Here is a 27963-nt window from a genome sequence, read left to right as displayed (position 1 = left end):
TATATCTATACATTCATGCCACCCTTACCCTCATGATCCTCAAGTATTCGCTGCAGATAAGAGCGAAAAGGATATGTTCATGTATACTTCAAATAAATGTTCAGATGAGAGTTAACTTGTTGTCCTGTTTTGTCGCACATTCTTTTCAATTAAATCGTTTAATAACTAATGTTACTCTCTCCTTTTTACTTCTGTTTAACAGACATGTGAGTCGGTCGGATCCCTAAGTTGAAAGGTCAAAGTTCGCTTATTAGCCTGGTCATGTTGTCGGAATAATTCAAATCAAAGGTAAGAACAATGTATTGTTATCATTTGGAACACTGCAGATTACTTATGCAGTGGAGAACAATGCATCCTAAACATGGCGTGTGAGACTTCGTATGAAACCTAATTCATTTAAATAATGTATGCATCAATACGAAGCTTCATGCTTTCAACCATTCATTAGTATAGCTGAAAACATAGAGAGAAATATGTATGGATGTATCCGTGTAGTGGACTGGTTAGCGGCATTCCTATTTCAATTGCCCTTTAGGACATCTTTGTAAATGAGGGATGTGTCATGTCTGTTATCCCGGAGGCTTTCTCGCTCTACTTCTATCACGAAAACACATCCACCATCACGCCTTCATGCAGGTGTATCCTATTAATGTGATGACGTCACAACATCACATTCTTTAATGTCAGTTTATAATCATCTCGTTATCTTGTAAAGCTTCCCACCTTCTACAAAAACAGGCGAGCTGATGATGACCATGATGGGCACAAAGTAAGTGAAAGATGGAGGGAGAGAGAGAGAGAGAGAGAGAGGGAGAGAGAGAGGGAGAGAGAGAGAGAGAGAGAGTGTGTGTGTGTGTGTGTGTGTGTGTGAGAGTGAAATAGAGACAGAAAGACAGCGAAACAACAGATCGACAGAGGAGAGATAGACGGGGTAATTCCGCTAGTTATAAGAACCGCTAGTCGAAGTTTCTATACGTGGAGGACCGCTATTCATAAAACGAAAAGGTGGCCACTATTCATAAAGGCATAAGGACCGTTATACGTAAGAATCGCTATTCATAATACGAAATGAGGGTCGCTATTCATAATATCAGCCTGCACTAACATCACACAAGAATACGGATTCATTTTCTCGTATTATGAATAGCGACCCTCTCCTCGTATTGAATAACGACACCCGATTTTGTATTAATAGCGACCCTCTTCTTCGATTATGAATAGCAGTCCATATGAATAATGACCCTTATGAATAATCATCCTTTTCTCAAATTATGAATAGCGGTCCTTAGGAATAGTAGCCCTTAAGAATAGCGGTTCTTATGAATAGTGGTCCTTATGAATAGCGGTCCTTAGAAATAGTAGCCCTTTACCCATAGTGCTGGGAAAAGTCAGTAATCAGTAATCGTGTACGGTTTATTTTATCGAAATAATAAGGGAGTGTATCCAGGCTCATTTATTTGAAATACAGAGTCTGCTGATCTGAGTACTCCATATAGACAGGTTAGAATGATCACATTTACCTCTCCACTTCATATCTTTTTTCTTAAATAACTTTTCCATAAAATAACATTCTTTCTTTACAAGACAATTAAACTAGTCATTGTTTGTCCTTCTTTTCTTTAGAGTAGTCAGAGTAGTCAGAAATCCTTAAGGGTTGTTCTGCAAAATTTGGCTGACAACATTGAATTAAGTTTTCATAAAACTAAAACATGGCATTTTACATAAATCAATCGTACCACATCTCTCTGGGGCAATGGAGGGATGGAAAATATAATTTGGGCAAATGTTTGTGATCGTGTTTTTCATGTTTATAGTATTATTCTTATTTTTGTTTCTTGACAGTTAACTCTCGTAGAAGGATATACATGTACTGTAATAGGTTTTGTGGGAACGTGTACTTGTACATGACTGTAATGGTCAGAATAATAATTTGTATACAACATTTAGAACCGTAGTTTTATGCGATATAACCTGATAGACTGTATAGTCAATTTTGCCAAAATGTGAAGAAAACAAATTATTCAAAAGAATGAAGCTAATTAGAAAAAAAAATCTTGATAGGCTCATAAAGGGGTTACAATATTTGTGTCTGTACGACACGTACTGATGGTATTTGACAACATTGAAACAAAGTGGTCAAAGTTTTGTAAACCTCTCACATTCTCTGTATAATACAAAACAAATACTCATCTATAAAAGACATTCATCAGGATTCTTTTCTTCACCAATTACTGAATTCATGTTCATATCGAAACGTTTCTTCACGCTTTAAATTGTTTGCACACAAGCTATTTTCTGTACCTATATTATTCCCTCCACCCATAATTTGTTTTGGAATACCCCTTACCCTCCCAATTTTCCTCTCAATTAACATTTCGCTTTGGAGCGTACAGTCAATGTCGTATCTTGGCTATTTTTCCAGCCTTTTGCCTGCACAGAATCAAAATCGATGAAATACACAGACCTTGTACCTTATCAATACCGAATTGTTATACATGCTTTACCATTCCCACCTCTCTTTAATTTAAATAGACCTTGAAAAGGGCATTCTTTGTCCACGCGGCATAGCCAACTCCCGCTACTTCGATTTTCATTTTTTAAGTAAATGAGGGGAAAGAATTGTTCAGCCTTGCTCTTTATAAATTTTCTTTAACAATAACAGGGAAAAAAGACTTTCGGAGAGGGAAGGCGGGAGTTGACGTAATTCAGTTCTTGTAAAGATGACATTGTCCTCTCTCAACAGTTGCTTAGCAATAAGATCACGATGAAAACTACCACCATTATTATACACAATATTATTGGCCCCCAAAGTTTGATGGTCTTGCGAAAAATAAAAAAAAACAGATACAATTTTAGTAGTTCCGCGGCCACGGGGCTAATGCCCCTCTCATATGCTTATTATTCAACTCTATACACAAATAGGATGAGAGATAATATTCAGAGGCAAAATGTGAGCCCAGCCATTGAGAGGGGCAATTGTATCATGGGGGGAGGGGGCCTACCAGGCCCTATAATCACCCTTGCCTCCCTCTCTCTTTTTATTTACTCACCCCCCCCCCCCCCTCTTCCCCCAGCCCTTGTATCTACGGCACTTCATCTTACTTTAAGTTAAATAAACGCTGTAAATTGCATTTTGGGAGTAGAAACCTGTAAACTGCTAATATGACGTTGTATCTATAATCTTTAAAGTGGTTCTTAAAATAGATGTTTTGACCAGATTTACAGATCTTCAATTGCTGTGAAGCATTGACGTTTGCAGTCGGCTTGATAAACATGCACAAATAATTTCTCATGCTCACCCAAGCGCACTCAGTCAGATACACTCAAATCAACAGCTCTGATATATTATAATCGTAGTTACATTATTATAATGTAATGCGGTAATAAATAATGATGCCTCTCAACAAACCTTTTGAGTTGCATTCAGCAGACCAGAAAATAACAATTTAAGATTAAGATGCCTATGATTTACTTTTATTAGCTAGTACTCAATTATTTTTGAAGCTCACTACTTCATGATTGCCTTAATTTCTTTATGATCATGAATATTTCCATTGACAAAGTAGTATAATGCACACCAACCTTATTAAGTTGGAGTTTATTGAGTTGTTGTAGTAGACGTAGTTGTTCGAATTTATCTCTAAATCTACCTTTTACAATTTACATGATAAAAATAAACAGTAAACATTTTCAGAATTAAATTATTACCTCTTTTTCATGTCCTTTGATTGGTTCTTCTAATACATTCCCTCTTTGTGTCTAAATGGTTTACTTTATATATATTTACACCTCTCCATCTTGTACTGTTCTGAACCTGCAGTAAGTAACTTATGTCTCTCATTGGTTGTTGTTTTTTGTTGTAAATATTATGCTGTTGTTCAGTCTGAATAATAAGTACATCATTATTTTGGTTGGGTATATCAGAGAAAACTTATTGTAAATTCTCTTCGTGATAATTTAGATTATTTCATTTTTTGCCTGTATAAACCCCCTCCTCTATTGTAATCATGATTTTTCTCATCTTCATCTATCATAATACATATCACTGAATGAAAGCTTGAGGCATAATGAAAGCTGATTTATCATTGACATATTTCAAGGTGTTTAGAATACTTCATACAGATTAGCGGGAATATTCAGAACGAAGCATTTGCTCTTATCCTGCTGTCATATATGACGCTTACACCATAGTCAAAAAGCCCGAGAGAGATCGACCGCAAATATCATGAACCCGTCTCGTGTCAGCAAATTCATCGAACTGAAGCCAGTATTCTTTTTTTTATAAAAAATATGAAAAGCAGTCAGAAATCCGTCAAAATTGCCTGAGGCTTATCTCACTTATAACATCTGAATTGAATTAAGAACATTTCGAACCGAAACCTAATCACTCTAGAACGCCCACTTACTGGCTTGTTGTTTCAGTTATTTGACAATCTTAACAGTTTGGAATAATGAAATAAAAAATGCTTATAAAAATAAACAGGTTATAGGCTGGTAAATACTCGTGTTTTTAAACAACGCGTGGTAAATACCTTTTGGGGATAAATGAAAATAGCAAAAATGAGTATGATTTCAGCCATATAATTTACTCTCCGCGTTGAAATATAATAAATTATTTCTAAGTCAGCAATTTCTGAAGAGCTTAACATCTAAATATTGCAGTTTGATAAACCCAGCGGCATTTAAGACTCTTTGGTGCACTTCTATAGTATATTGCCGTATTAGAGAATAAGATAACAATCCTTAATTCACACGTTATACCTTTTAGGAAAGACGAGTGGTTTTTATATCTTTGCATGTGTAATATGCGGGTCGGTTTTATGCAAAACATTTGGACTTAGCGACGAATAAGGTCTCCCATCTACAATCTTGAAAAATCATGAATACAAACACAACATATTAATATGAGAAGAATAAATCATCGTGTCTTTCCTAGTGTTTTAATGTATATACAATGTACATTGTCCATGTATCATAATCTAATATTATGTATATGGTAAGCAGTAATTCAAAGCCTATATAAAGCACTTTTAGACAAGAACAGATGGAATTGCAAAATGACGTCACTCGTCATCAGCAAACTAAAAGGATGATGATTTTTTTTTAAATAAATGTATTAAGGCCAAACATATTTTTTAAAATTTATATTGTACTGAGTGAAATGAGTATGTTGGAAAATGCAGAAATAGAAAACAATCCATCACTAAATATTGACACCTCTGAACCATTCTTGAAGAATTGTCTACTACTTTGATATCCATGGTTTATCATGCATAATCCTTCATGAGGAGAATCAATATTAATTATGTAACATAGCTATGTTTTTTTTTAGTTGAATCCCCTGAGGCAGTCGATATGAACTCATGCGAAGTAGGACATTCCCCTATGCCTCTCACGTCATCATAATAGACTAACTCGATGAAATAGATTAGAAAGAGAACACCGCTCCGACTCACTCCGCCGGACTAGAACCCAAATCAGCATAATGTCCAGAATCTAAAATAGAAAATTGGACTGACACAATCATATTACTACACTCAACTGAAAAATTGATATTTTCTTCACTCTCTCGCCTTCAACATATTTCTACCATCATTAATTTTCTGCCCTCTTTGTTCTTATCTTCCTCCCTTACGACCAATGTTGAGAACTGTTATAAACATGGTTGGCTTTGAGTTGATGACGAGGAATGCATGGAGGTTGAGACGGAATAGTTAGAAGGGCTTCATAATGGTCCACAGTATAACATCATCATCGAGTATCCCATTAAAATGACAGCAACTCAGACTTTATAAATTCATCACCATATTGAGGTCTTTTCTTGTGGTATCACATGTCAAGAAGGTTTTATATAGAATGCAGACAAAACACTTTAACAGAATACATAATTATTCTTCGACATTTTTCTTAAGGAATCCTTTGCAGCCATTGAATGATTGAGGATGAAAATATGAATATTTCTACTGATTCGTTGAGGCAGCTTTTCTTTCTACCTAATTCATAATCTTAGTTCCGTGTACTTATTTTAAACATTCACAAAATAAATATATCAAGGAACTTGATATCTTGAAATATATAAGTTTTTTTTTTTTTTACATCCCTTTATACGAATGCGAATGGTGATAGAATCATGATTTTTTGCATTTATTTCGTATGTAACGTATAGTCACTTTCTGTTTTGAAAATGAAAGTTGTTAAAGATCTTATTCACGTTTGATATTAGTAAGATCTGAAATACGATTGTTGTTATCTTGCTGTCGATTGAATATAAATATTTAGGTCACCCTTTCTTGATACCATCAGAGCCGAAGAGATATATACAATACTTGTTCACGTGTCACTACTATATCACTCTTTAATGGGGCACATGCCTAGTTAATAAACCATCTCTAAAGATCGGCCTCAAAACGTGTTTGCTCAAGATCATTCCTTGGCTCAATTTTGTAGTTTTTTAATTCATCATGAGCTCATGTTTCTGAATCAATAACGTCATCTGATACTAGTTATAGCTTTTAATCGCCCTTCAAAGACAAGAGTTATAAATACAGGATAAAACTTCCTAGCAATCTGAAACATGTAATCAAGCTATAGCTGTCTGACTTAATTTCCCTTGATGCCCGAATGCGTCATGATTAAAAGGCACATATTTGGGAGAATGTTTTGAGACATCGAATTACAATTCACATTTTGGCGGTAATAATACTTCTACTATCATACCCGATTGTATAAATTTTCGTCCTGTGCGAATCATTTTTACGTTTCATCACTCTCTCTCTCTCTCTCTCTCTCTCTCTAATGCGTTGCCATTCGTCTGAATGTTAGTGTCCTACATAATCATGTCTTATTAGTTAATGATGAAGGTCTGCTCTTAACTCTTCAATAAGGGCACAATGGTATACAAAAGATACAGTTATCATTAATTTATCACTACGTAATAATATATTCCGGAAGACATAACGTTACTTGAAACAAGCAATGTGATACATAAAAGGAAATGAGTAAAGAGCCTTTGTGATGATCCGTCTTTGGTGAAGGTATCATTATTCGGTTTGATTCAATCTCGTAAGGATTGGCATAAGAGATTGCATGACGTGCAAAGGATATCTAATCATGGTCTGACCATGGCACGCATACACCTCACCGCTCTCCCTCGATCCGAAGATACGAATGCAGCATTATCTTAGAAACAAAATAAAACCCATGACATGATCAGACAGATAAAGATCTCATTGGTGTAGTAATCATTCACCATCAACGTATTACTAGGTCTGCATGCAGGAGGTACATGTAAATATTAATTGCCCCTCCATTTGTTACTGATGATAACTTTTGTGTCGTCTGACATGGACCGGAAATCAGTACATTTAATTCCAAGTATTACCGGTTGGAGTTACTCAGGTGCAATAAAGAGAAGTATAACAATATTTGCAGTGCATTGTGCTACTGCCATGAGCAGCAACGGTTGAAGTGAAACTAGTCAAAGAGTTTGTGAAAAACACTTGTTATAGTGTGTATAATTATAGAGCTAAGTGTTTAATGCGTATAGCCTATATTTTGTTCATTTTATTAAGATTTGAAACATGCTTGCAATAAGAGAGGCGATGATAAGTGCTTACTAAAATACAATTGGAACAATATTATGAAACAGCTGAAACTTTGGTAACGATATAGTATTTCACTTTATATATTTCATATTTTATTTTTGCGTTTCTCTTTACATCTTTGTGTTTTCAATTGTATTTTATCTCCATTCTTTTTAATCCAAGTTTCTACTTTCCTTTTTCATTTGATTCGGTTTTGCCAATAACGATCGATATTATACAATAATAATGCAGTGAAGATTAAGCAAAGACTTTTGATAGTTGGTTTCCTGGGAAAATGTTGTTAAATATCTTTCTGCCCTGTTACTATACTGTCTTGATTGTAGGTTAGGATAATGAGGATAATCTAGTCATGTGCGTCATCAGACAGTATACCATTAAATGTTTGTGAATGATGCGTAAATGAGTAATGGTGTATATTAGGCCATGGCAGCCAAGCATGAAGATAATTATCATCCTTAGTCTCGAGTTATGTTTGACAGGGCGAAGAAAATAACTGTAAAAACTATTTTTGTTCCTTTAATTTAGATTTTTCTTTTAAAGAATTTGTTATTATCCCACTGAACAATTGATTGAAAGCATAAGAATGTGTGTATTGCGACAATAAATCATAATTATTATCTATGAAATAGCGTAAAATCGTCGAATTGTATAACTGTTTTTCGATGTAAGTGAAAAAAAATAAAGTGGTGTTTTACGGAATAGAAATAACATGAAAGAAGAAATGTAGATACATAAACCGAAATTACACCTCCCTTATTAAGAAAGCAGATTGATTAGATACTTCATGAACGGCCGACTCTCTATTTAAAGCCTCTTCATGTATGTTATATTCCAGATTGGCCGGAGCTGATCTTCGATGGGCTGTACAAATCTCTGGTAGAGGACTCTGTATAAGTGAACTTTGAATTCCATCGCAGTCACGTGGTTCACCATTAGTCGAACATATTGGAACTATCAGGTGATTACATGAAACAAATTCATGAATATACATTGATTGGATTATTCACGTGTTCCTTATATATATACTGAGTGAACTCTTTAAGTATATGGCCTGCTTTAATAAAGAAGCCTGAAATGCATGTTATTTATCATTAATATATATTTGTGATGTTTTCTATTTTAAAACAAAGAATTGCATTCTTAAAAAGAAGAAAACATATGAACATACCGCATTATCACGTTAATTTTCAAATATAGGGACACACAAAAACTGAGCATGCTTAAGTATGTAAGATCTGTAGGAGATATTCTCTGTTGTGAACTAAATCCTAATTTTTCTTTCTTTTCTGAAAGGAAGGCTTTAGTCTTCGTCAATAGGATTTTCTAAATTTTCGATTGAAATAGTATGTCCACTATTTAAAATAATCGCAAACAAGAATCTCGGTCCATCGCCAAAACACGCCATACTACCACTCAAAATGTATTCTGGAAATCAACAAGTTCAAAATATACAGCCCCCTCTCTCTCTCTCTCTCTCTCTCTCTCTCTCCCTCTCTCTCTCTCTCTCTCCCTCTCTCTCTTGACATCTCTCCTCTCTCTCTCTCTCTCTCTCTCTCTCTCTCTCTCTCTTTCTCACTTTCCTATTCTCTCTGTTCCTTGACATCTCCCATCAAAGGTAAATGCCCGTAAGTGTCTTCGCATGAAGAAAAAATAGAAACTGCTTGGCACTGAATTTCCGTAAAGAAAAAGCTTCGATCGCAAATTATTCCGTGAGAATTGTGAAGTTAGTTGGTAATGGATTCCTCTTCTTTTTCCTGTCCAGAAAACTTGGTTTAGCTGGAGGGTAATTTGATCAAGTCGAAATGAAAACCTATCCAAGGTCTCGCCTCTTTGGAAAAGAACACATCGCATAGGCACTTGGTTGTCCAAGATAAACAGCATGCCTTGAAGGCACAACAAATCGATGCTAGAAATAAGATGTAATTTATGATTGATTGTTGGACAAGCAAACAACATAAGAAGAATATTCAAATTCATTTTCTTTTGCCGTAATCTAAAAAAAAATGAAAGGGTGCATCTTCCCAATCCTCTCTAAATCACAATTGTTTTGTCTCCATGGGGCCCTCAATGGAATGGCCCTCAATGGAAATTACATATTTTTAACAACATCAAGGAGAAATTAAAGCCACTTAAAATCAGTTACGATATTTTCCTAATGTTTTTATCTATTGGGCAATCATAATACACCATTTCTTGGCGATTTTTCCTTTTCACAGCCGAATACATTTTCCTCGGTTAAATAATGATTATGCAGTGCGGATTTTAGTTGTCATGGTAATGGATGCAGAGACATGCAATGAACAGAACATAATACTACCGTTCTTAATCTATTCATCGATCCCTAGAGATGAATAGGTTTTAGAGGTGGCCCCGTTTTAAAATCATCTTCTCATTTTGTAGTGTACGCATGACGAGGTTGCCAAGCAATCTGTTATTGTTGGGGTGTTGTATTTAATGCACCGTTTAAAACGCCATTACAAACATCGACACACAGTGCAAATTAAAGCAATGTTGTGTACGTGTTGCGTTTCGTTTAATTTTGGTTGAATACTTAATTTGCTCTTGTGAGATTAATGCATTTGCTACTTGATAGAACATGAAGATTATATCGTAATTAAACATAATACCAAATGTAAATCAAAACTATTTACACAGTGTGTATATTGAAAAAAGTGTATTAAGTATTGAAAAGTTATAACCTATGTGACCTTGGATCATAATTATATTATGGTAAAGGGAAACTAATAACCTGTGTAATGAAACCACATTCATTATTGTACTTCCACGGATGACTGAGCAGAAGGCTTTTCAAAAAGCATTGTCAAAATATTCTTGTACCATGTTTGGACTGAAGTAATGAATGTGGTTTAAAAGCCATTATTTGTGTGTCATCTCATTTCAAAAACAATTGCTCACTTATCTAGATTGAATATTAGGCATTTGAAAATAAAAGGTGTTAATATCAGCTCAAACTCAAGGAAATGCTAATTACAAGCAATATTTATGATATTCTCTTCGTTATGATGATTACAATCTTGACTTCATTCGCATCCAATGTTTAAGGTTACTTTTCTTAATGAGTTATACAAAATGGATAATGTTTATTTGGGTTGTAATCTTTTATGAAAGTCTAAACAATAAAGCACTAAAGCACGATGCATATTTTTTTTAATTTGAATGATTTAAGACCCTGCAGAGAAGCACATGCATATGGCCTGACCTCGGCAATGCGGCAACGCCGAATGGCTATTATGGTCCAATTCAAAACTTCGCCGTATAAAGCCATTGAACTGTTGCATCAAAGAGTTCTGTTTGTACTCCATGCCTGCCATTTGACCTGACTTGACCATTTATATAGCCTCAAATGGCGCGAGCGGATGACACCTCTTGTTGAATGAATCCATCGGCTGAACATAACGGGTCAAGACTACACTCTGGCATGTAAATGTACACGACACTTTCAGATGTGACTCTTTCCGTTAAATATGGATGTAATAGATATAAAGCGCAAGATTACATTTTTTTTCCTTCGAAAATCAAGTATTTTCTAGACGAACCAAGTAGCCACTTCACGATGAAAAACAAAACAACGTATATCCCTCAATACAAGTTGAAACAGCTTTCAAAGATCTGGATATTTGTGGTCAGAACTTCTTGCAAGTCTTCTGTTTCTCTCTCTCCCCTTCTCTTTCTCTAAATTCATATTATGTTTGAAATCTTATCAGGTTATAATCTTCAAAACAAAACTATTTCTTCTCTTTACAGGATGAAGTCTCTATCGCTACCAACCTTTACTGGAGCATTGATGGCTGTCTTGGTTTCCATGGGAACGACTAATGCAGTCATTGCTTGGCCCTGCCCATTCCAATGTGAGTGTGATTCTAGACTGCAAACAGTACGGTGTGCCTATGTTCATGGGCTCCGTTGGTCTACAAATCCAACTAACATTCCGAGTGATGTAAGATCACTGCACATCTCTGATCAAAACATTTCATCGGTAAGTGCTCTTTCTCGGTCAAACCTAACAAACCTCCGCAAACTGGAGATGGTGCGAAGCAGTATCCGTGAATTACAAGACACTGCTTTAGTGATGGCGCCGAAACTAAGACGTCTCAACTTGAGTGGGAATAGTCTGATAGCAATGCCACACGCCGTGTCATCTTTAAGAATTTTAAAAGAGTTGATTCTAAGCAGCAACATTATCACAGATTTGAATCCCTCCGATTTTGAGAACCTGACTAAGCTGAGAGTCTTAGACTTGAGCCTTAATAATATATCTATTCTGCCTCCGGGTTTATTCCAACCATTGTCAGAATTAAGAAGATTAAACCTGAGTTACAATACAATCGTGTCGATTGATGATCATACCTTCCAGGCTCTAACACACCTTGAGGATCTGTCTTTGTCCAAGAACCATATCCAGCAGTTATCACCAATCTGGATGAACAGTCTTCGATCGCTGTGGATTCTTGAGATGAGTGGCGCCATCATCGACCAATCTCAAGCAACAAATCTGTTACCAACCGATGAATCTGTACGGTATCCCAATCTTCAACAGCTTAATTTAGCAGGAAACATGATGTCTGACCTACCTTGTGATGCTCTAAGAGAAATGTCTGGTCTGCAGCTTCTCGATTTAAGCCATAATTACATCAAAGTCATACCAGATTATTGTTTCTGGGGAATGATTTCTTTGGAAGAACTTTTGCTTATTTCAAACGAAATATCGAAAATGGAATATTATGCTTTTGAAAATGTGACACAGTTATCAACGTTGGATTTGTCATCAAACAGTCTGGAGGAAATAGAAGCCGGGATATTCTACAACACAAATCTAAAATCTCTGTACATAGGTTCAAACAGATTCCACACGTTGACAGAAAACACATTTGCGGGAGCGTACAGCTTGCGACAGATTTTTCTTCGTTATAATCAAGTATCTGAAATATCATCTCAAGCCTTTTGGTATAACGGTGGACTTACTACCGTAGACCTTCGCGATAATGCCCTCCGGAGAGTAGGGGCAGAGTATATTAACTTAACTGCTTTGAGTTTCCTTGCATTTAGTGGTAACAAGATACATACAATCCAGACGAATGCATTTGAAGGCACATCGATTAGTCTTATCTATTTGCATAATAACAGCCTTACTACACTCTCCAAGCACGTATTTTCCTACATGCCCACCCTGAGTACAATCACACTATCTGGGAACCCTTGGCATTGTGATTGTAAGGTTCGTTACCTATGTGAAACCATGATAGATGCCATGGAAACAGGAGAACTCTTCCCTTGGTATGAAGATGCGGATGAGATGATGTGTGCTACACCCAAGTCATTCCAATATCAAGAGATGCAAACTGTCAAACCATTTCAGATGATTTGCACCACCTATGCTTCTGCTCTAGCTATTCAACTGATTGTGGGACTATCTCTATCAGCTGTGGCTATAAGTACAGCCTTGTATGTCGTGCAGCTCTACTGCAAGGCTAAGAAGATGGAGAGGAACGGAGTTGGAGATGCGAGCAAATGTCTGGCGTAGCAGGAGACCTTTGGGAGGCTTCAACCAAAATGAACAATCATTCATCGGATTTGGAGTCAGTCCTCTTTGTATGGTTTTACTTACTTTTCTACAAATGCTGGAAATGTCATATTTTGAATCTCGAAATACAAATGTATTTTGGATAGTATTTGAACACAAAGCAAAAGGTTATTATAATGGTGATGAATCATTAGTAACGATGAAGGTACCTCGTTTATGTACAGCGCATATTGTTACAGAAGATCCCTTTGCTGATGATTCTGATCTTAGTCGTGGTGTTAGTAATGGTGTTTAAAGCTCATGATTGAATGGCATGAAGGTCAGCTAAACTTTGTCACCAGTCATAACTTTGTCATCGTCACACCTATGACAAGGAACAGTTCCCGGAACAGTTACGATGATGGTTGCTGAACGACATGCAAAACATGTATTTTGACATATGCCGAAGTGGCTGTAATCATGTTAAAGATATAGAAGAAAGGATCGGCTTAGATATATTTCAAGGATTATGTTTATAAGTACAGTCTTGTTATTTTTGTACATACATGTTAAGTTTCGTGAATTCTAATCGTAATTATAAACATTCCATTTATAGTTAAGGAGCAAAATTTGCTCGGCTTGCTTTGTCATATATATTTTTGAAAATACAATTGAAGGGAGCCATGTCACTAAGTAAGATGATAGCCTCCCTATCTTTTTGTATTACAGGTGGAGTTCATGGTTTGCTTGAGTAGAACAAAAATCCATGAATTTCTTGAAATTTTAAATCACCTTTACCTCTCTAGAGATGTATTTAAAGTCAATAAATCTAAAAACATTATCAAGTTAAGTCAAATTGTTACCTGTGAGCAGGGGTAATTGATGTCATTATGATGCTACAACAGGTTATGAAACCTCCCCTCTCTCCCCTTCTCTCTCCCTCTCCCTCTCCCATCGTTCCCCTATATCGTCTCCTCCTCCTCTCTTTCTCTCTCTCTCTCTCTCTCTCTATCTCTCTTTCTTTCTCTCTCTCTCTCTCTCTCTCTCTCTCTCTCTCCCTCCCTCTCTCTCCCCATCATCTCCAATAAGAGGCGGCTAGGGTTTTTCATGATTGCCTCCATAGCCCATTTCATGTATATCAGAAACCATGAGTCGTGACTATGTTGTTTTTACCAAGAAGTAGAGGTTAGAATATACGAGACCTCCTTGGAATACCCAGGGATCAGAGGTGGTAGCCTCTCTGGAATATTGGATGCATTTCATCTAGCGCGAATATACATTTTACTTTTCATTAGCTCCATGACTAGTCATTAGAGGGGATATATTTCTAAGTACATTTGTTTCGTAAAGAACGTTTATAACTCACTGTAAATTACTGATGCTTATTTTTTAAATCATGTAAATGCCTAACAAATCAACAGATGGAAGTAATGATATGTTGAATTTACTGCGAGGAGTTTAAAGGTTTTTCATATGGTCAGTATTGTGTCAATCTATTAATAATATGTTGCGCGTGAGTTGTCAGATATTTAGTGTATTACATGTTGAAAAGCACAAGTCACATTATTCCGTCCAAATATGATAATGAGATATACATTATTTATTGAGGAAGAGTTTTCTTCTATAACATCAAAGTCTTGTAAAAAATTGATCAATGCCACAACATTTCCAAATTGCCGTAAACCTAATAATTATCTTTCTCCAAATATATCTGGAAATAAAACATTTATAGACTTGAAGTTTTGTCTTCTTTAGAATCATGGTATGACATGATATTCATAGTGGAGGTATCACTTTGCGTGTATCAAGGTGGTAACCATGGTTACACTAACGTATGTATGTTGGTTCAATAGAAAATAAAATATTGAATATAATTATAAGGAACCATGCATAGTTGTAATTTCACAAGATATTTTCAAATTCCATCTGTCGATTCTGGGTATTATGACATCCAGTTTTTCTCTCATATTGACTTCATTTCATCATCAACAAAATGATTTTTTTTTTTCAGGAGCTAAAAATATTCATTGTTCCATCTGAAATTGATTTGGTTATTGATCTAGCTCCTGAAGTTCTGTGCACTGGATGTCTCTATTTCTTTCTCTGCTTTAATTCCCGACGACAGAAAAAAAATGAAAATAATTTTGCCCTTTGTGAAAGCATATTTACTCACAATCCCATAGAGCATTTTCATCACGGTAAGACTTACCTTGAAGACCCGCGTCTGTTTATTGGTTTGCTGATATTAAATTTGATCTTCTATAAGAAATTAATATTTTGTGGACATCCTGGCTTCATAAATCTCTTATGAATATTTAATAATGATAAAATGTTGAGCAAAAAACGTAATATCTCTTTGTAACTATGACAACATTGATTTTTCACACTATTCAACCATTTTTATAGAAAGTGCATAAATGTCTTTTCTATCTCCTCTCATTTTTCAACCCTCCTTATCTCTCTCTCTCTCCCTCTGTCACTCTCTCTCTCTCTCTCTCTCCCTCTGTCACTCTCTCTCTCTCTCTCTCTCTCTCTCTTCTTCTCTCTGTCTCTCTCTCTTTCTCTCTCTCTCTTTCTCCCTCCCTCTCTCTCTCTTTTCTCTTCACTCTTACCGTATTTCTCCTTTATTTTGTTCCTCTGTGTTCTGCCTCTCTTCTCTACTACCTTTCATTCTCTTCTTTCTGCTCCTAAATCTTCACTTGATTATGTCTGCTTTGTCTGTCTTTCTATCTTCAATTGTATTCAATCATGCGTTTCATATACACAAATCTACATGTATATGATAGATAATGGTTAGCCTCGTTACTTTGTTTATTTAGTTGTGGTGTTGTGATGTAGTGTGCCCACAAGATGGCAGCATTCTAAATGCTCATGGATCACAAATAGCAGATCCCCACTCTCTAAAAGATCTTTTTTTTAAAATAATTATAGTCAAGTACACGCTATGGCTATTTCAATCAATGCTTTCACTTACCACTTTAATTTATCTTCTCTTATTTCCTCACCCTTTGCAGTTATTCTTTGTTTGATTTTCATCAGTTTTCATTTTTGACACAATTTTTTTCATCTGACAATATTTCATTCTGCCTACAACACTTTTCACTTTTTGTTTAATATTTGGTTTTTCGGTTTCAATTCTTATCAAAATTATATTGACACTGTTTAAGTTATATTTTATTTTCATTCGTTTTCAAACCCAGGGGAGTTTTTATAATTTATCAATGTAAAAACAGCAAATTATATTCTCAAAGATGTTTGAACATGCAAAGGAAATTTATATTAGAAAGGTTTTTTTCTAAGATACTGCAATTAATGCTTTGTAATGTTGTATTTTTTAAATTTGCATGTTTTCCCACGTCATGCTAACAAATTTACGTCAGTGTCAACTATTATCTTCCTGTCGCATTGTTTCTTTAATCTCGAAATCCTTTTCTTCAAACACGATTAATGGAAAGAGCTCTGCAGTGGCGGATCCAGGAGGGGGGTGCAATCTTTAAATTTTCGAGGCCCCCCCCCCAAAAAAAAAAAAAAAATTAGTGCTCACCCCCCGGACTGAGCGAATTATCCGCCGTCTATTTCGCCGCTAAATATTTTCTCACGAATTGGGCCCCCCTCCCCTGGCCCAGGCTGGATCCGCCCCTGGAGCTCTGAACGTTAGAATGACTTGTGAAGGGCATTTTTTTCAAGTTGAATAGCACAACACTATTTATCTGATATCAAGATGAATGCAAAATTGTTATCAAGATCGTAAGTTTATATATCTATTTATTTATTTTCGCTTCAATTGGTATGAGCAAGAATTAGTGTATTTCTAACAATGTGTAATAAAATACTCAGAAAACAGTAAAGGATGTGATGTTGTTTTCTATTTGTCTGAATAGTGAGGGTTCTATACCCCTCCCACCTGTCCAGGTTTATTACGTCAGTCATCTAAACTCTAGGACAAATACTGATATCCAAAGTCCTTTGGGAGCGTATTATATACAGGCGTGACGTGATATGCGCTGAACAAGAACGGAATATTAGTGTTGTTATTAACTATCCCTCTGACAACACCCCGACAAGTATCCCCTTAAACCCAGTCCAAGAGTTGCGAAAGCTGTTTTAAGACTGAGGTAGTTGTACGGGAGAAATAGAAAGAAAGAGAGAGAGAGAGAGAGGGGGAGAGAGAAAAGCAAGAGAGAGAGAGAGAGAGAGAGAGAGAGAGTTTAAAATGAAACAAATAATCTTTAAAAAGAGGCAAAAGGAAGCTATAAGCCTTTTATAAAACTATAATATGTAGAAAGTGTTTACATTTCACATAATTGCGTGATTTCAGATATACTCGAATAGATATTGAGGTTATCGATCATAAACGTATTCCCAGATAAACTAACAAAAATACCCAAGAGGAACAAATTCTCCTCACCCAGAAATCGAAGATGTAATCGTCTGATTGCTTATAGTTGATGTTCGGTGTTTATGATAATGTGATTGTCCATCTAGAACTATCCACGAGGGAAGCCGTTTATGGGATATCTGCTTAGGTATTGGGTTACTTTCCCCGATCACGGTGTCGTTACCATGGATACTTCTTTTAATCATAATCATTGTAAGGATAAGATGTTACTCAAAACGCTATTAAAGTCTTTCCTATTGTATATCATGAGGACAATCACTACACTGATAGTGTAGTTACTATATATATACATTACTTTTAATTTGTATAGGCCTATACTCTCATATTTTTTAAAAATTTGTTCACGTTCATTGCAAAAGCCCCTTTTAAGTTCGTTCATAGCAAAATAAGGAACTAAGAATTACAGTTAAGAAATCTGGACCTATAGAATAATGTAGTATAAATAAAAACAATAGAGGTTAAACAAATACGAAACAGAAATGATTTTGTTTGATACTATCAATTACTCAAACGTTTCATTTTATTTCTCATAAAACTTTACAAATAAAATACAGCTATTATAATGATAGAAATAGAAAGATTTGCTTCAATTCCACCGTTAGAAAGAATACAGATAGGTATAAATATACATATAGTTCATAATATTCATAATATATCATTTTAAATGAAAGAATAGCATTCCTTCAGCATGGTCAAAGTCAAATACAGCTTTAAAAATTCGAATAATGTTGATATCCAAAAAGTAATTTTCCTACTATATATCGTTTTGTTCCACGAACCAAAGTCGACCTTTCATACTACTTAGAGAAAAATATCAAAGTACAGGCGACTTTTTTGAAAGACCCAATATAACGATAAAAAATCGTTTGAATTTCACTGAATGCAAATGAAATAGGAATGGAAACTAATGAGATTGAGGGAGATTATTAACTGAAAAAAGGGAATAATCTCATGAATCTTAATAATCATCAATAGCATAATAAATATAAACATTTTCGGCTAGTGTGTGGCAAGCTATACGTATACTATTAAAACAACTAGAAGTAACAGCATTAAAAAAAAAATACGTTTCGTATACATTGTACAAAGCCTAGAATGTATTTTCATTAATAATTACATTTTAGCATTGCTATGAGCGTTATGTGAACTGTTCAAGTACGTGCGTGTGTGTAAGTTTGTGTTATACCTTTGCTCGTTCGAAGTGAACAGTATGTATATACTTGTACAGATACGAAGAAATGTTGCTAGTGTTTTATAGGTTATAAATCAATATCATAAAATGTTCGCCAGGTCGAAGCATTTAATTCAGTTTGCTCAAGAATTAATTTTGCGTTTCAACAAAACATATTTGCAAAGCCCGGATTTAGCAGATGAAATCCATGCACTTAAAGCTTATCTGCCATAGTTTACAGGAGGGATTAGATCGCCCTGCAAGGTCACTGGACAGGTGGTTATCTAATCAACCCAGCTCTCAGTTAACATAAGAAAAAGAGGATCATGGGGGACCAATGGTCACCGATTAGGCATTGTTTGTTATATAGAGGGCGCAAGTAGCTACAAGTAGTGCAGTGGGCCTTTAATGGACTGCGTTAATTACACTACACACGGGGAGGATGGTGCTACCGAACATAAACCCAGAAATCTTCGTGCATTTTTGTAAAGAACAACTTTATATATTTCTTAGCTATTAAACTCAATCTTACCCAGAACATCAAACATTGTACACGCAATTATGTCAAGTTATTTGGAAATCCTGGGATATAATTCACTTATCTAAAATTATTGGGAAATAAATTGAGAACAATAGATGTGTGTTTAACCATCGACAAAGTAGAAATGCTGTCTTCGTATTTTGAGAATACATTGATGGAATTCGCAGTTATCAATCAGTACGTGAGCTTTAAAAATGTGAGCATGAGCATGTCGATGAATAATGTTTAAGCTGCAAATATTATGCTGAGTGGGGTCTCCAGGATTGGTGTGGAGCTAAGGGGATGGTGATGCGATCTTTAGACGTGCTGAGTGGGGTCACCAAGATGGATGTGGAGCTGAGGATAGAGATTGTGAGGAGGGTTGGACGAAGGCTTCCATGGAGGGCGTTCTAACAAAGATATCCTTCCCTTGTTGCGCTCATCTACCCGATCAGCTGAAATGGCAGATAGAGAAGATAATACATTAAGGATGTGTTATGGTCTCCACAAATTCCACATTAATAAAGTATATATCTTTTTTCATTGTCACTGTTCAATATTATTCTGACCATGAACTACTTTAACAATTATTGAACGGTGGCCAAGATGATTCACAAATTTTCAACAAGTTAAACGAAATGGCGAGAGAGAAAAAATAAAAATAGTATTTCTAAAGAAAATGTCTTTTACCATAAGTTTTTCTTGGTTTCTTAGTCTGGCCTTGAGCCTCATTGGTTTGTTGATTTCCCTTCATGCTTTGTGCTGAGTTTCGTCCACTTTGCCTTGAACCGGATCTAGAACCTGGTCTGGAGCTGGAGGCTTTCTTTGGTGGGGTAAAGATAGTGTTTCTTTCAGCGAGGGTGATTGAACTCCACTCCGCCGTCTGTCATATCGATTGGGAAAAAATAGAAGAAATTATATAAGCAATAGAGATACAAAAATCACTCAATGTCTTGCTCTCCTGTAAGAAAATATGAAAAAGAAAATATGAAAAAGAAGACGCAAAAGAAGTATAATCGTAATAATAAAATTGTATACAAATTATTGCAAAAACGATTGAACAATATGACAAAAAAGAATCGTCATCATACAAATTGGACGAAGTCTAGTTTTACAATGCCATCTCTATTAGAGCTTGATGAAACAATGCATCAACCGACAAACATGATTGTGAAAATGACTTTCTGCAATACTACTTCAAAGACGTTTCTTCAACTGAACTGGATGAAATCAAGAACAGGACCGTGCAGACTCAGGGCCCGAAGGACCCCCCCCCCCCCCAAAAAAAAAAAAGAAGAAGAGGAAAAAGTAGAAGTACTTAACAAAGTATGAATGGATGGATGGATGGATGGTTAATATTCAAACCAAAAATGTACTTGAAAAATCTGATATGATATGAACTATTTAGTGGTTGTTTTTAATTGGATATGAAATATAGAGTAGTATCATGTGTGAATAAATACATTGCAACGATTTAAATGACATTCCCTGTACAATACCTAAGTTATTTGAAATGGCACATTTTCTTGCAGTTAGAAGAAGAAAAAAAAACGCTGCAAATTTGATCTTGCTATTTAGGCCACGAAAACAATACAGCACATTAGCTAACCGCTATTACAACAACGTATTAACTTCCCTACTTTCAAGATCTGGAAAATAGAAGTTCGTACTTTGAAGAATTTCGTATGATTATGTCCCACTTATTTTTGAATTAGTTATTCTTCTAAATCAATTCAATACAAGAGGAATTCATGATTGCACATTCCCTTTTTTCACACATCTGCTAATTTTCATTGTTTGAATTTTATATTATTATGAATTATATATTAGCTGATAAAACACCGTAAGGGCAAGAAGATTGGATAAAATGAGTATCGACGTATAATAGTTTTGTTTTATATATTACATGCACATGCTGATGGCCAATCAACAATCTTTTAATGAGAAAAAAATGTATGCCGACCTTTGGTCTCGAGTCTTGCACCAGTTTTGTATGAATGTCTACTGATATTTGATTTGATATATTTATAAATATGTATCAAGAGAACTGCATACTTCTATATGTGACCACAGCTTGCAATACGACTCAAATATTTCATTCAGACCTATACTACGAATGGCAAAGACCCCGAATCATATACCATAATGATCGCATTAAAGAAAAATGCCTCACTTTAGTAAACCTTCAAAGAAACGGTAACATTTGGAAGAGGATTATTATCAAACAAGGAAATTTCACTTATAGAGGTAAGCAGCAAGCAAAGATATATGTATATTATTTATTACCTGTCAGACTCCAAAAATGGCTCTGAAGGAAACACCTGTCTTCTCGCAACACAGCACAACACACCTATCTATACTAAACTAGATTGTGCACCTGTGCTTATTGATACGTTATACCATTCGATCATTACACGCGCGATAATGCTATTGTGTAGAGGCACGATCGTCTGTCATGCATTGTGTCGCGGGTAGCGGTACGGGTTGTTATAGCAACGACCAGCTGACTGGAGCTCGTACATGAAAAGGGAATAGCCGTAGAGGGCTCACATCGGAAGGTTCGTCTGCTAACTTTCATCATATGGAGGGCCTAACTACTGTTAGTTTTTCGCTTACTTTATAGAAACGTTAAAATCATCATATTTTAAGAAGCATTTTCTCTAAAGATCACTCTAGTGGTTAAGGAATATTACTGGAAACTAGTATTTAGTTATAACCGATTAGGCTTCAACTCAGCCCTACACCCCTCCCCCCCCCAAAAAAAAACACATATATAAATAAATAATCAATTAAGTATATAGTTTTTAAAAAATGTTTATTATTCAATGAATTCACGGAATTTAGTTGATGTTAGGAAAATCATTTGGAAGAACAAAAAATGAGTGGTCAGCTTGGCAAACGATAATCTAACTGTTAGGTATTTTCTTATTTTCATTTTTTCTTTTCTTACCGCATCAGAAACATCTTGAAAAATGGACACAATGACGGGGATGAGATTGAGAACAGCGCCCCAATTCGACACTTCACCCGTGTTCAATCCTCGAAACTTCTCAATCGTTTTATGTGTAGCAAGATCGCTGAAGTCTGTATCCTCTTGCAGATGCTCTCGACAGAACTCGATGTCACTTCGGATCTTTTCGGCTTTGGCTCGCTGTTTTTCATGGAGTGTGAGAGCCCTGACGCTCTCTCCGATACAGCTATGCATTTCATTGCATAATCTTTGAAGGGTTTCTACCGATGTGAGGAAAAGATGGAGTACGTTGGTGAAATGGGTTGGTCGATCACCGTCTAACTTCTTAGAATGTTCGTAACAATCACGGACCTGAAAAGAGTGCCAATGTTTGAATTAAAACAATTATTGTGCATTTATAAAGTTCAAAAGAAAACAGTTGAGATAGGAAATAAAGGTGGAAAAATTTAAGTCACTATAGAGAGCGGCTTTAACATTTTATATTCGCTGAAATACCATTATAAAAAAACTAGCGTAACTTGTGTTTTAGGAGGTGTGTCATGAATAATCAAACGGTTAAATATTTAAGATTCAAATAACGAAGTGTACCTGTAAAATGGTAGTGATGCTCGGACCATAGGTTGTATTCTGTCCAGTTGGTGATCTTAGCAATGCATCAATAAAGCTTCTTGTCTGTTTATATAGCTTCTGACATGTTCCTTCTCGTAATCCACGAAGTTCATTAGACAGCTGTGAGTTAACACGAGCTAGGTATGGTAACACCTCATCAGGGTTCTGGTTAGAAGCCATCTTCTATTCTCAAATCAGAGAGAGAGAGAGAGAGAGAGAGAGGAGGAGGAGGAGGGTGACGGATGCGACCGGATGACGATGTCTATTTTTGTTGCAATTCTGTAAAAGAAAATCGATGGATGATATTTGTTAAAGAACAGAAATGTCAATTCATTTATATTTGTGTGTTAGGGGGAAGAACATTTAAAGTAAACCTCACCCCAAGAAATAACTTTCCTGAGACTGAGAGAATTGTTATATTCTTGCCCATCAATCTACAAGATTCCTCATGTACGACGTGGCATCGCCATGATAATATTTTATAAAAAAAGCATTTGGATATCGAGGTATTTTCAGCCGCAAAATACGTGTTGTCACTAAGGAGACTGAGAGTACTCTATTTGCTCTAGCATCTTCCATTCATTTAACCCGTGTTCTCTGATCAAACAACTAATGACCAGCTTCAATTCAATTTAAGAAGGGCGTTAATAAAAGGTTGTTTCTGCAGCATCCAGTTATACTTCCATCTGCCTGGTTTTAAAGTAAAGACAGACAGTTTGTTGCGTCATAACTGAATTCAATCAATCGGGTGGACCATGTGGACGGTCTGGTATGTATTTTGTCATGTAGGAATCATAATGGAATGATGAACCATGATTTCTGCTCTGAAATTTGACCCCCCCCCCCCCCCAAAAAAAAAAAAAAAAAAAAAAAAAAAAAATGATGATGAAACAAACTATTCTATAGTCGGCTACATGTATCTTGTTTGAAAACAGATGACGGTGAAAAAGATGTAAATATAAAGACATTAAATGCTGACTAGCTTTTATGTACTGATGGCATCAATAGCCGTTCTGTCACCCCTACCCACAGTTAGAATAATGATAATGTGATATCATGGTTTGTGAAAATACAAAATGAAATGCCTGTGTGAATGAATAAGCATAATTCGATATCCTTCAATCAACGCTAAACTACAGTATAATGTTCGGTAATAACAGATAAACAACCATTCTATCACTCTTTCAAAATAATGTACCCGGTATTAAAATTTAATGAAAAATCGAATTAAAGCTTACGTGTATCTTTGGGTGGTGACAAAAATTCTTACGAACTAAATATGTTTCACACGAAATGATGGGTTTATCGGAAACATCTTAGTGATAACCAAGATAAAAAATACAATTGTACCTCGAACTTTGAGCACTGAATAACAATATATCATAATCCCATCAAGTATATAGAACAATTATGTATTGAAATTTGATACAATAAACATGACACATGATTATAAATATATTGCACGATATCGAAAATTGTTGGACAATGTATCAGTACTCGCGCCTCCATACGTCAAAAGGTCTTTGTTTTTAAAAGTGAGAAATATAAATAGAGAGAGGGAGGGAGAGAGAGAGAGAGAGATAGAAAGAGAGAGACAGAGACAGAGACAGATAGACAGAAAGAGTGTAAGTGTGTGAGGGAAGGATAAAAGGAGGGAAGATAGCGAGATATGTATAAATAATTTCAAGCCAAAGAATACTACAAGTATTAGCAGAGCCACGGTTACCAGGGATACAGGTAAACAATCCATGAGAGATTATAGTCGAAGAGAGAGGATTTACTGGGTCGACCTACATTGTAATCATATCTTGCACGCATGAATTAGGCCTTTCAACAAATTAATTGGCAATAATGGAAGACCATTCTATGAGTGAAATATGCAGCCATATAACTTTTGGGGGAATGAATATAATTAAATGATGACAAGAGAAGGTAAGGTTGATAATAGTTTAATATTATATCAGAGGATTTTTTTCAATGTTGGAAGTCTTGTTGTATCGGCTTCAAATAATGATCATAAGACAGTCTGATCATAAATGGTAGAGTCAACAAATCAAAACTTATTTTCGAATGTTTTTTATTTTAGAGAGAGAAATATTCTATTCAGTTCCCCCCACATTGCACTTACTCATTTTCTAACGTTATGTGCATATACTCTTATCATGGAAATAGACAGACTAAAAAAACAAAAGGCTATATAGTATTTCATGTTATGGTGTATGAAACAATTAGTCGGGCTTTGTCATAACAGAGTGCCATGATTGTCATATCTAAAAAGAATCATGATGTTACCAAGACAACTCTATGTTGAGGCTAAGCTACTGGGTACGTCATTTATAATTTCTCCATTGTAATGAATTTGTAAGCTTCTTTTTGGCACAAAGCGCAAGCCTCTTGATGAAAGGATGTAGGCCTAGGAGACAAATCACACTCAACATCATTGAAAATATTAATTGCTAGGTCAAATGCACGGGTTGGGAAGAAAGAGGAAAACATGTGTATTGGAAGTCGATGTGTCGAAGCATTGACATAGATCCTGCACTCATTAATAAAAAGCTTTATTCTGTGCATTTGAAAACGTGAATTAAAGAAAATATGCAAAAGGATAGATTGTTGAAGTGAAGTAATACAACAATATTATAATATCTTCAAAAGCCCGACATTTATTATATCCATATGCGTAAGGTTAATAATATATATATTATTTTCAATAATAATTATGTATCTTAATATGGATCTTGAAGCAAATACATGTGTATTACCCATGTTTTGCCTAATTATGTAAAGCTTTTTATATTTAAATATCTATAATGAATATATCAATGACATTGCGGTTTGTGCTTTAGGATTCATTGTTTAATTTTGTAGTCGGTTTAAGTTGGTCTCAAAAATTATGCTGCATTTACATTGTACGGTATTATATTTGTATTATAGTTTATTACACTTTATCCGATTATATATCAAGTTCTCCATTTCAGCCTATTTATCTGTCCTACTCTTTAATTGTCCCTTTTATTGTGTAGTCTCCTCGCCAGCTTCTCTTTCTCATTTCTCTATGCCCTCTCTCTCTCTCTCCCCTCTCTCTGTTATTATCTTACCAGTCCTTTCTAATCTTCTGTTACATTTGTCTTATTGTCTTCTGCTACGCGATCGTTCTCCTTCAATTATCCTTTAGTCATCCGTTTCAATCTCTTCTCTTGTTTCTCTTCTTTTCTTTGATCATATCCTTGATTATTTATTATGAATCGCCATTTACATGTATATGTTATGCTTTTGAATGTATATTTTGTAAATTCAATTTGTTTCAGCCTCTAGCTGCTATTTGAATGTTTTTTAATCAATAAACCATATCAAATCAAATCAAATCAAATCAAATATATATATATACAGTGTGTGCCAATATACCCTATATATTCTACAAACATTCTGTGCACATACTAAAGGGCTCTAGAGAGTAAGAAAGCCGTTATGTGAGAGAGGTTGAATGAACCTGAATGTGAATAGCTGAAACAAGGCATCCAGGCCATGAATGATGTTTAACCAATAATGCTTACAAACAACTACAAGGTTATACATCCCACATAATCTATATACCTTTGTTCTCAATCAGTACTCAGATATATATGTTCAATCAATAATGCAATGTAGTTTGCATGAAAACAGGTTTTCTTTGCTTTGCTAGTAACCTCCAATTATCATATTAAAGCCTATATGCACCAACTATACACATAGATTATTGATGAGGTTTAAGACCCGGTATGACGCAATAAGATAATTGTTTTTATTTCTGCTGAAAACGTCACTCGGTATTCATCGAAATACAAACATATTGCAATCGAAATTTACCATTTTTATTTCAACATGAATAGACTAGATAAACTAGAGGAGTTCATAAAAGTACATTCTAAAAATCCCATGATAGCCTTTCACACTCCTATTAACGACACATATCGTTTTTGAATTGTATCTGTATTCATTTCGGTAATAATAATTCGCATGGTAAATGAATGAAACTGTGTTGAGTTAGAAACAAAATAGCAACCCGAAAGCTTACACCGTTCGTCTCAAAATATAAGAGATTCAATATTATACATCTGGAAACATCATAATAACAAACTTCTTATTTAATGAGATGTAGGTTATCATCAACATTGGATTAATTCAAATCAGTATTTTGATGTGTAATTAATGAACATTATTAGTAAAGAAAACAATTAGGCCACATCGAATCTTGGGTGGGAGGGGACCGCAGCCACATTTAAAAGGATATTCTGGCTTCATAATAATATACAGATAAATCCAAAATTATCCCCCTCCTGTGATCAATACCCCTTGAAACATTATCAATATCTTTACTCTGTGTGAGAATAAAGTCGAATTGGGCCAATATATTTCACAGAATTCCCAACCATGCAGTCTAAATGTAACATTATATCATTTGCATGGTCTTTATGATATGCTTGAAATTAAAATATACAGAGTAATATAATATAAGTAAACGCCTATTTCACTGTATAAAGTTTGTAGTATACTTACCGTGTATGAGACTCTCACGGTTTATCGTTCTCAGAATATAGTTGTTAACTCAGAGTCTTTTCACACACTGGTTGGATTAAATAGTCCAGTTGTAATGAGGTGCAAATTAGTCTTCTCGTGATAATAAGAGCTCGCAATCTTGACACCATATACTTAGACCTGTCATTGTCAATACTAGATGTGTGTAGTTTGTTGTAGCAGGTCTTTATTTACCGTACTACACACTTGTTGGCCAACTCTCTGCCATGAATGAATGGGTAATACGAGAGATCGTACTGCAGCTTGTATGCTTACTGTACACACCTTCTACATATTGGTTGTACTCTTAACAACGAAGCACTTTCACGTGAATATGTTAAACAAAGTGAATTAACGGCTCCTTCTGTACAAAATGCACTGTTTCGAGACCATTACCGGAGATCATCGAAGCTACATTCACTGCGAAATTGCACAGGTTTAGTACTGCAGTGTCTCTGATATGTCATGACTAGTATAAAGACCCTACTTATTTACATTTCAACGAAAACACACAACAGAGTATTTGGAATAAGACTAGATGACATCGTGGTTAAAGGGTGAATTCTTTCAAGCCAACTTTGACTGTCTTCGATCGGCATTGACCCGATCACACG

General features: G+C 35.3%; 2 protein-coding genes across 3 annotated transcripts; one reads left to right on the top strand and one right to left on the bottom strand.

Annotated features, from left to right (window-relative positions):
- Positions 1 to 205: 205 nt before the first annotated feature.
- On the top strand, positions 206 to 14101 carry LOC100888512 (toll-like receptor Tollo). Its single transcript, XM_030972263.1, has 3 exons — positions 206 to 288; positions 8440 to 8562; positions 11370 to 14101. Exon 3 carries the CDS (start codon positions 11371 to 11373, stop codon positions 13144 to 13146), a length of 1776 nt encoding a protein of 591 aa, XP_030828123.1. The 5' UTR covers positions 206 to 288; positions 8440 to 8562; position 11370; the 3' UTR covers positions 13147 to 14101.
- A 3906-nt stretch (positions 14102 to 18007) lies between these two features.
- On the bottom strand, positions 18008 to 27588 carry LOC580068. Of its 2 annotated transcripts, XM_794977.5 has the most exons (5): positions 27332 to 27588; positions 22775 to 23074; positions 22166 to 22537; positions 19906 to 20098; positions 18008 to 19670 (listed from the first exon to the last, which is right to left on the bottom strand). In XM_794977.5, exons 2-5 carry the CDS (start codon positions 22973 to 22975, stop codon positions 19534 to 19536), a joined length of 903 nt encoding a protein of 300 aa, XP_800070.1. In that variant the 5' UTR covers positions 22976 to 23074; positions 27332 to 27588; the 3' UTR covers positions 18008 to 19533. The 2 variants fall into 2 exon arrangements, 1 of the variants encoding a protein (XP_800070.1); XR_971651.2 differs by lacking the exons at positions 22166 to 22537; positions 22775 to 23074; positions 27332 to 27588 and adding an exon at positions 21502 to 21646.
- Between the last annotated feature and the right edge of the window lie 375 nt (positions 27589 to 27963).

Source organism: Strongylocentrotus purpuratus, unplaced genomic scaffold, assembly GCF_000002235.5.
Source record: "Strongylocentrotus purpuratus isolate Spur 01 unplaced genomic scaffold, Spur_5.0 spur5_scaffold_6, whole genome shotgun sequence".
Lineage (NCBI taxonomy): Eukaryota > Metazoa > Echinodermata > Echinoidea > Camarodonta > Strongylocentrotidae > Strongylocentrotus > Strongylocentrotus purpuratus.
The sequence above is the reverse complement of the archived record's forward strand: the minus strand, read 5'-3'. Positions and strand labels throughout refer to the sequence as shown.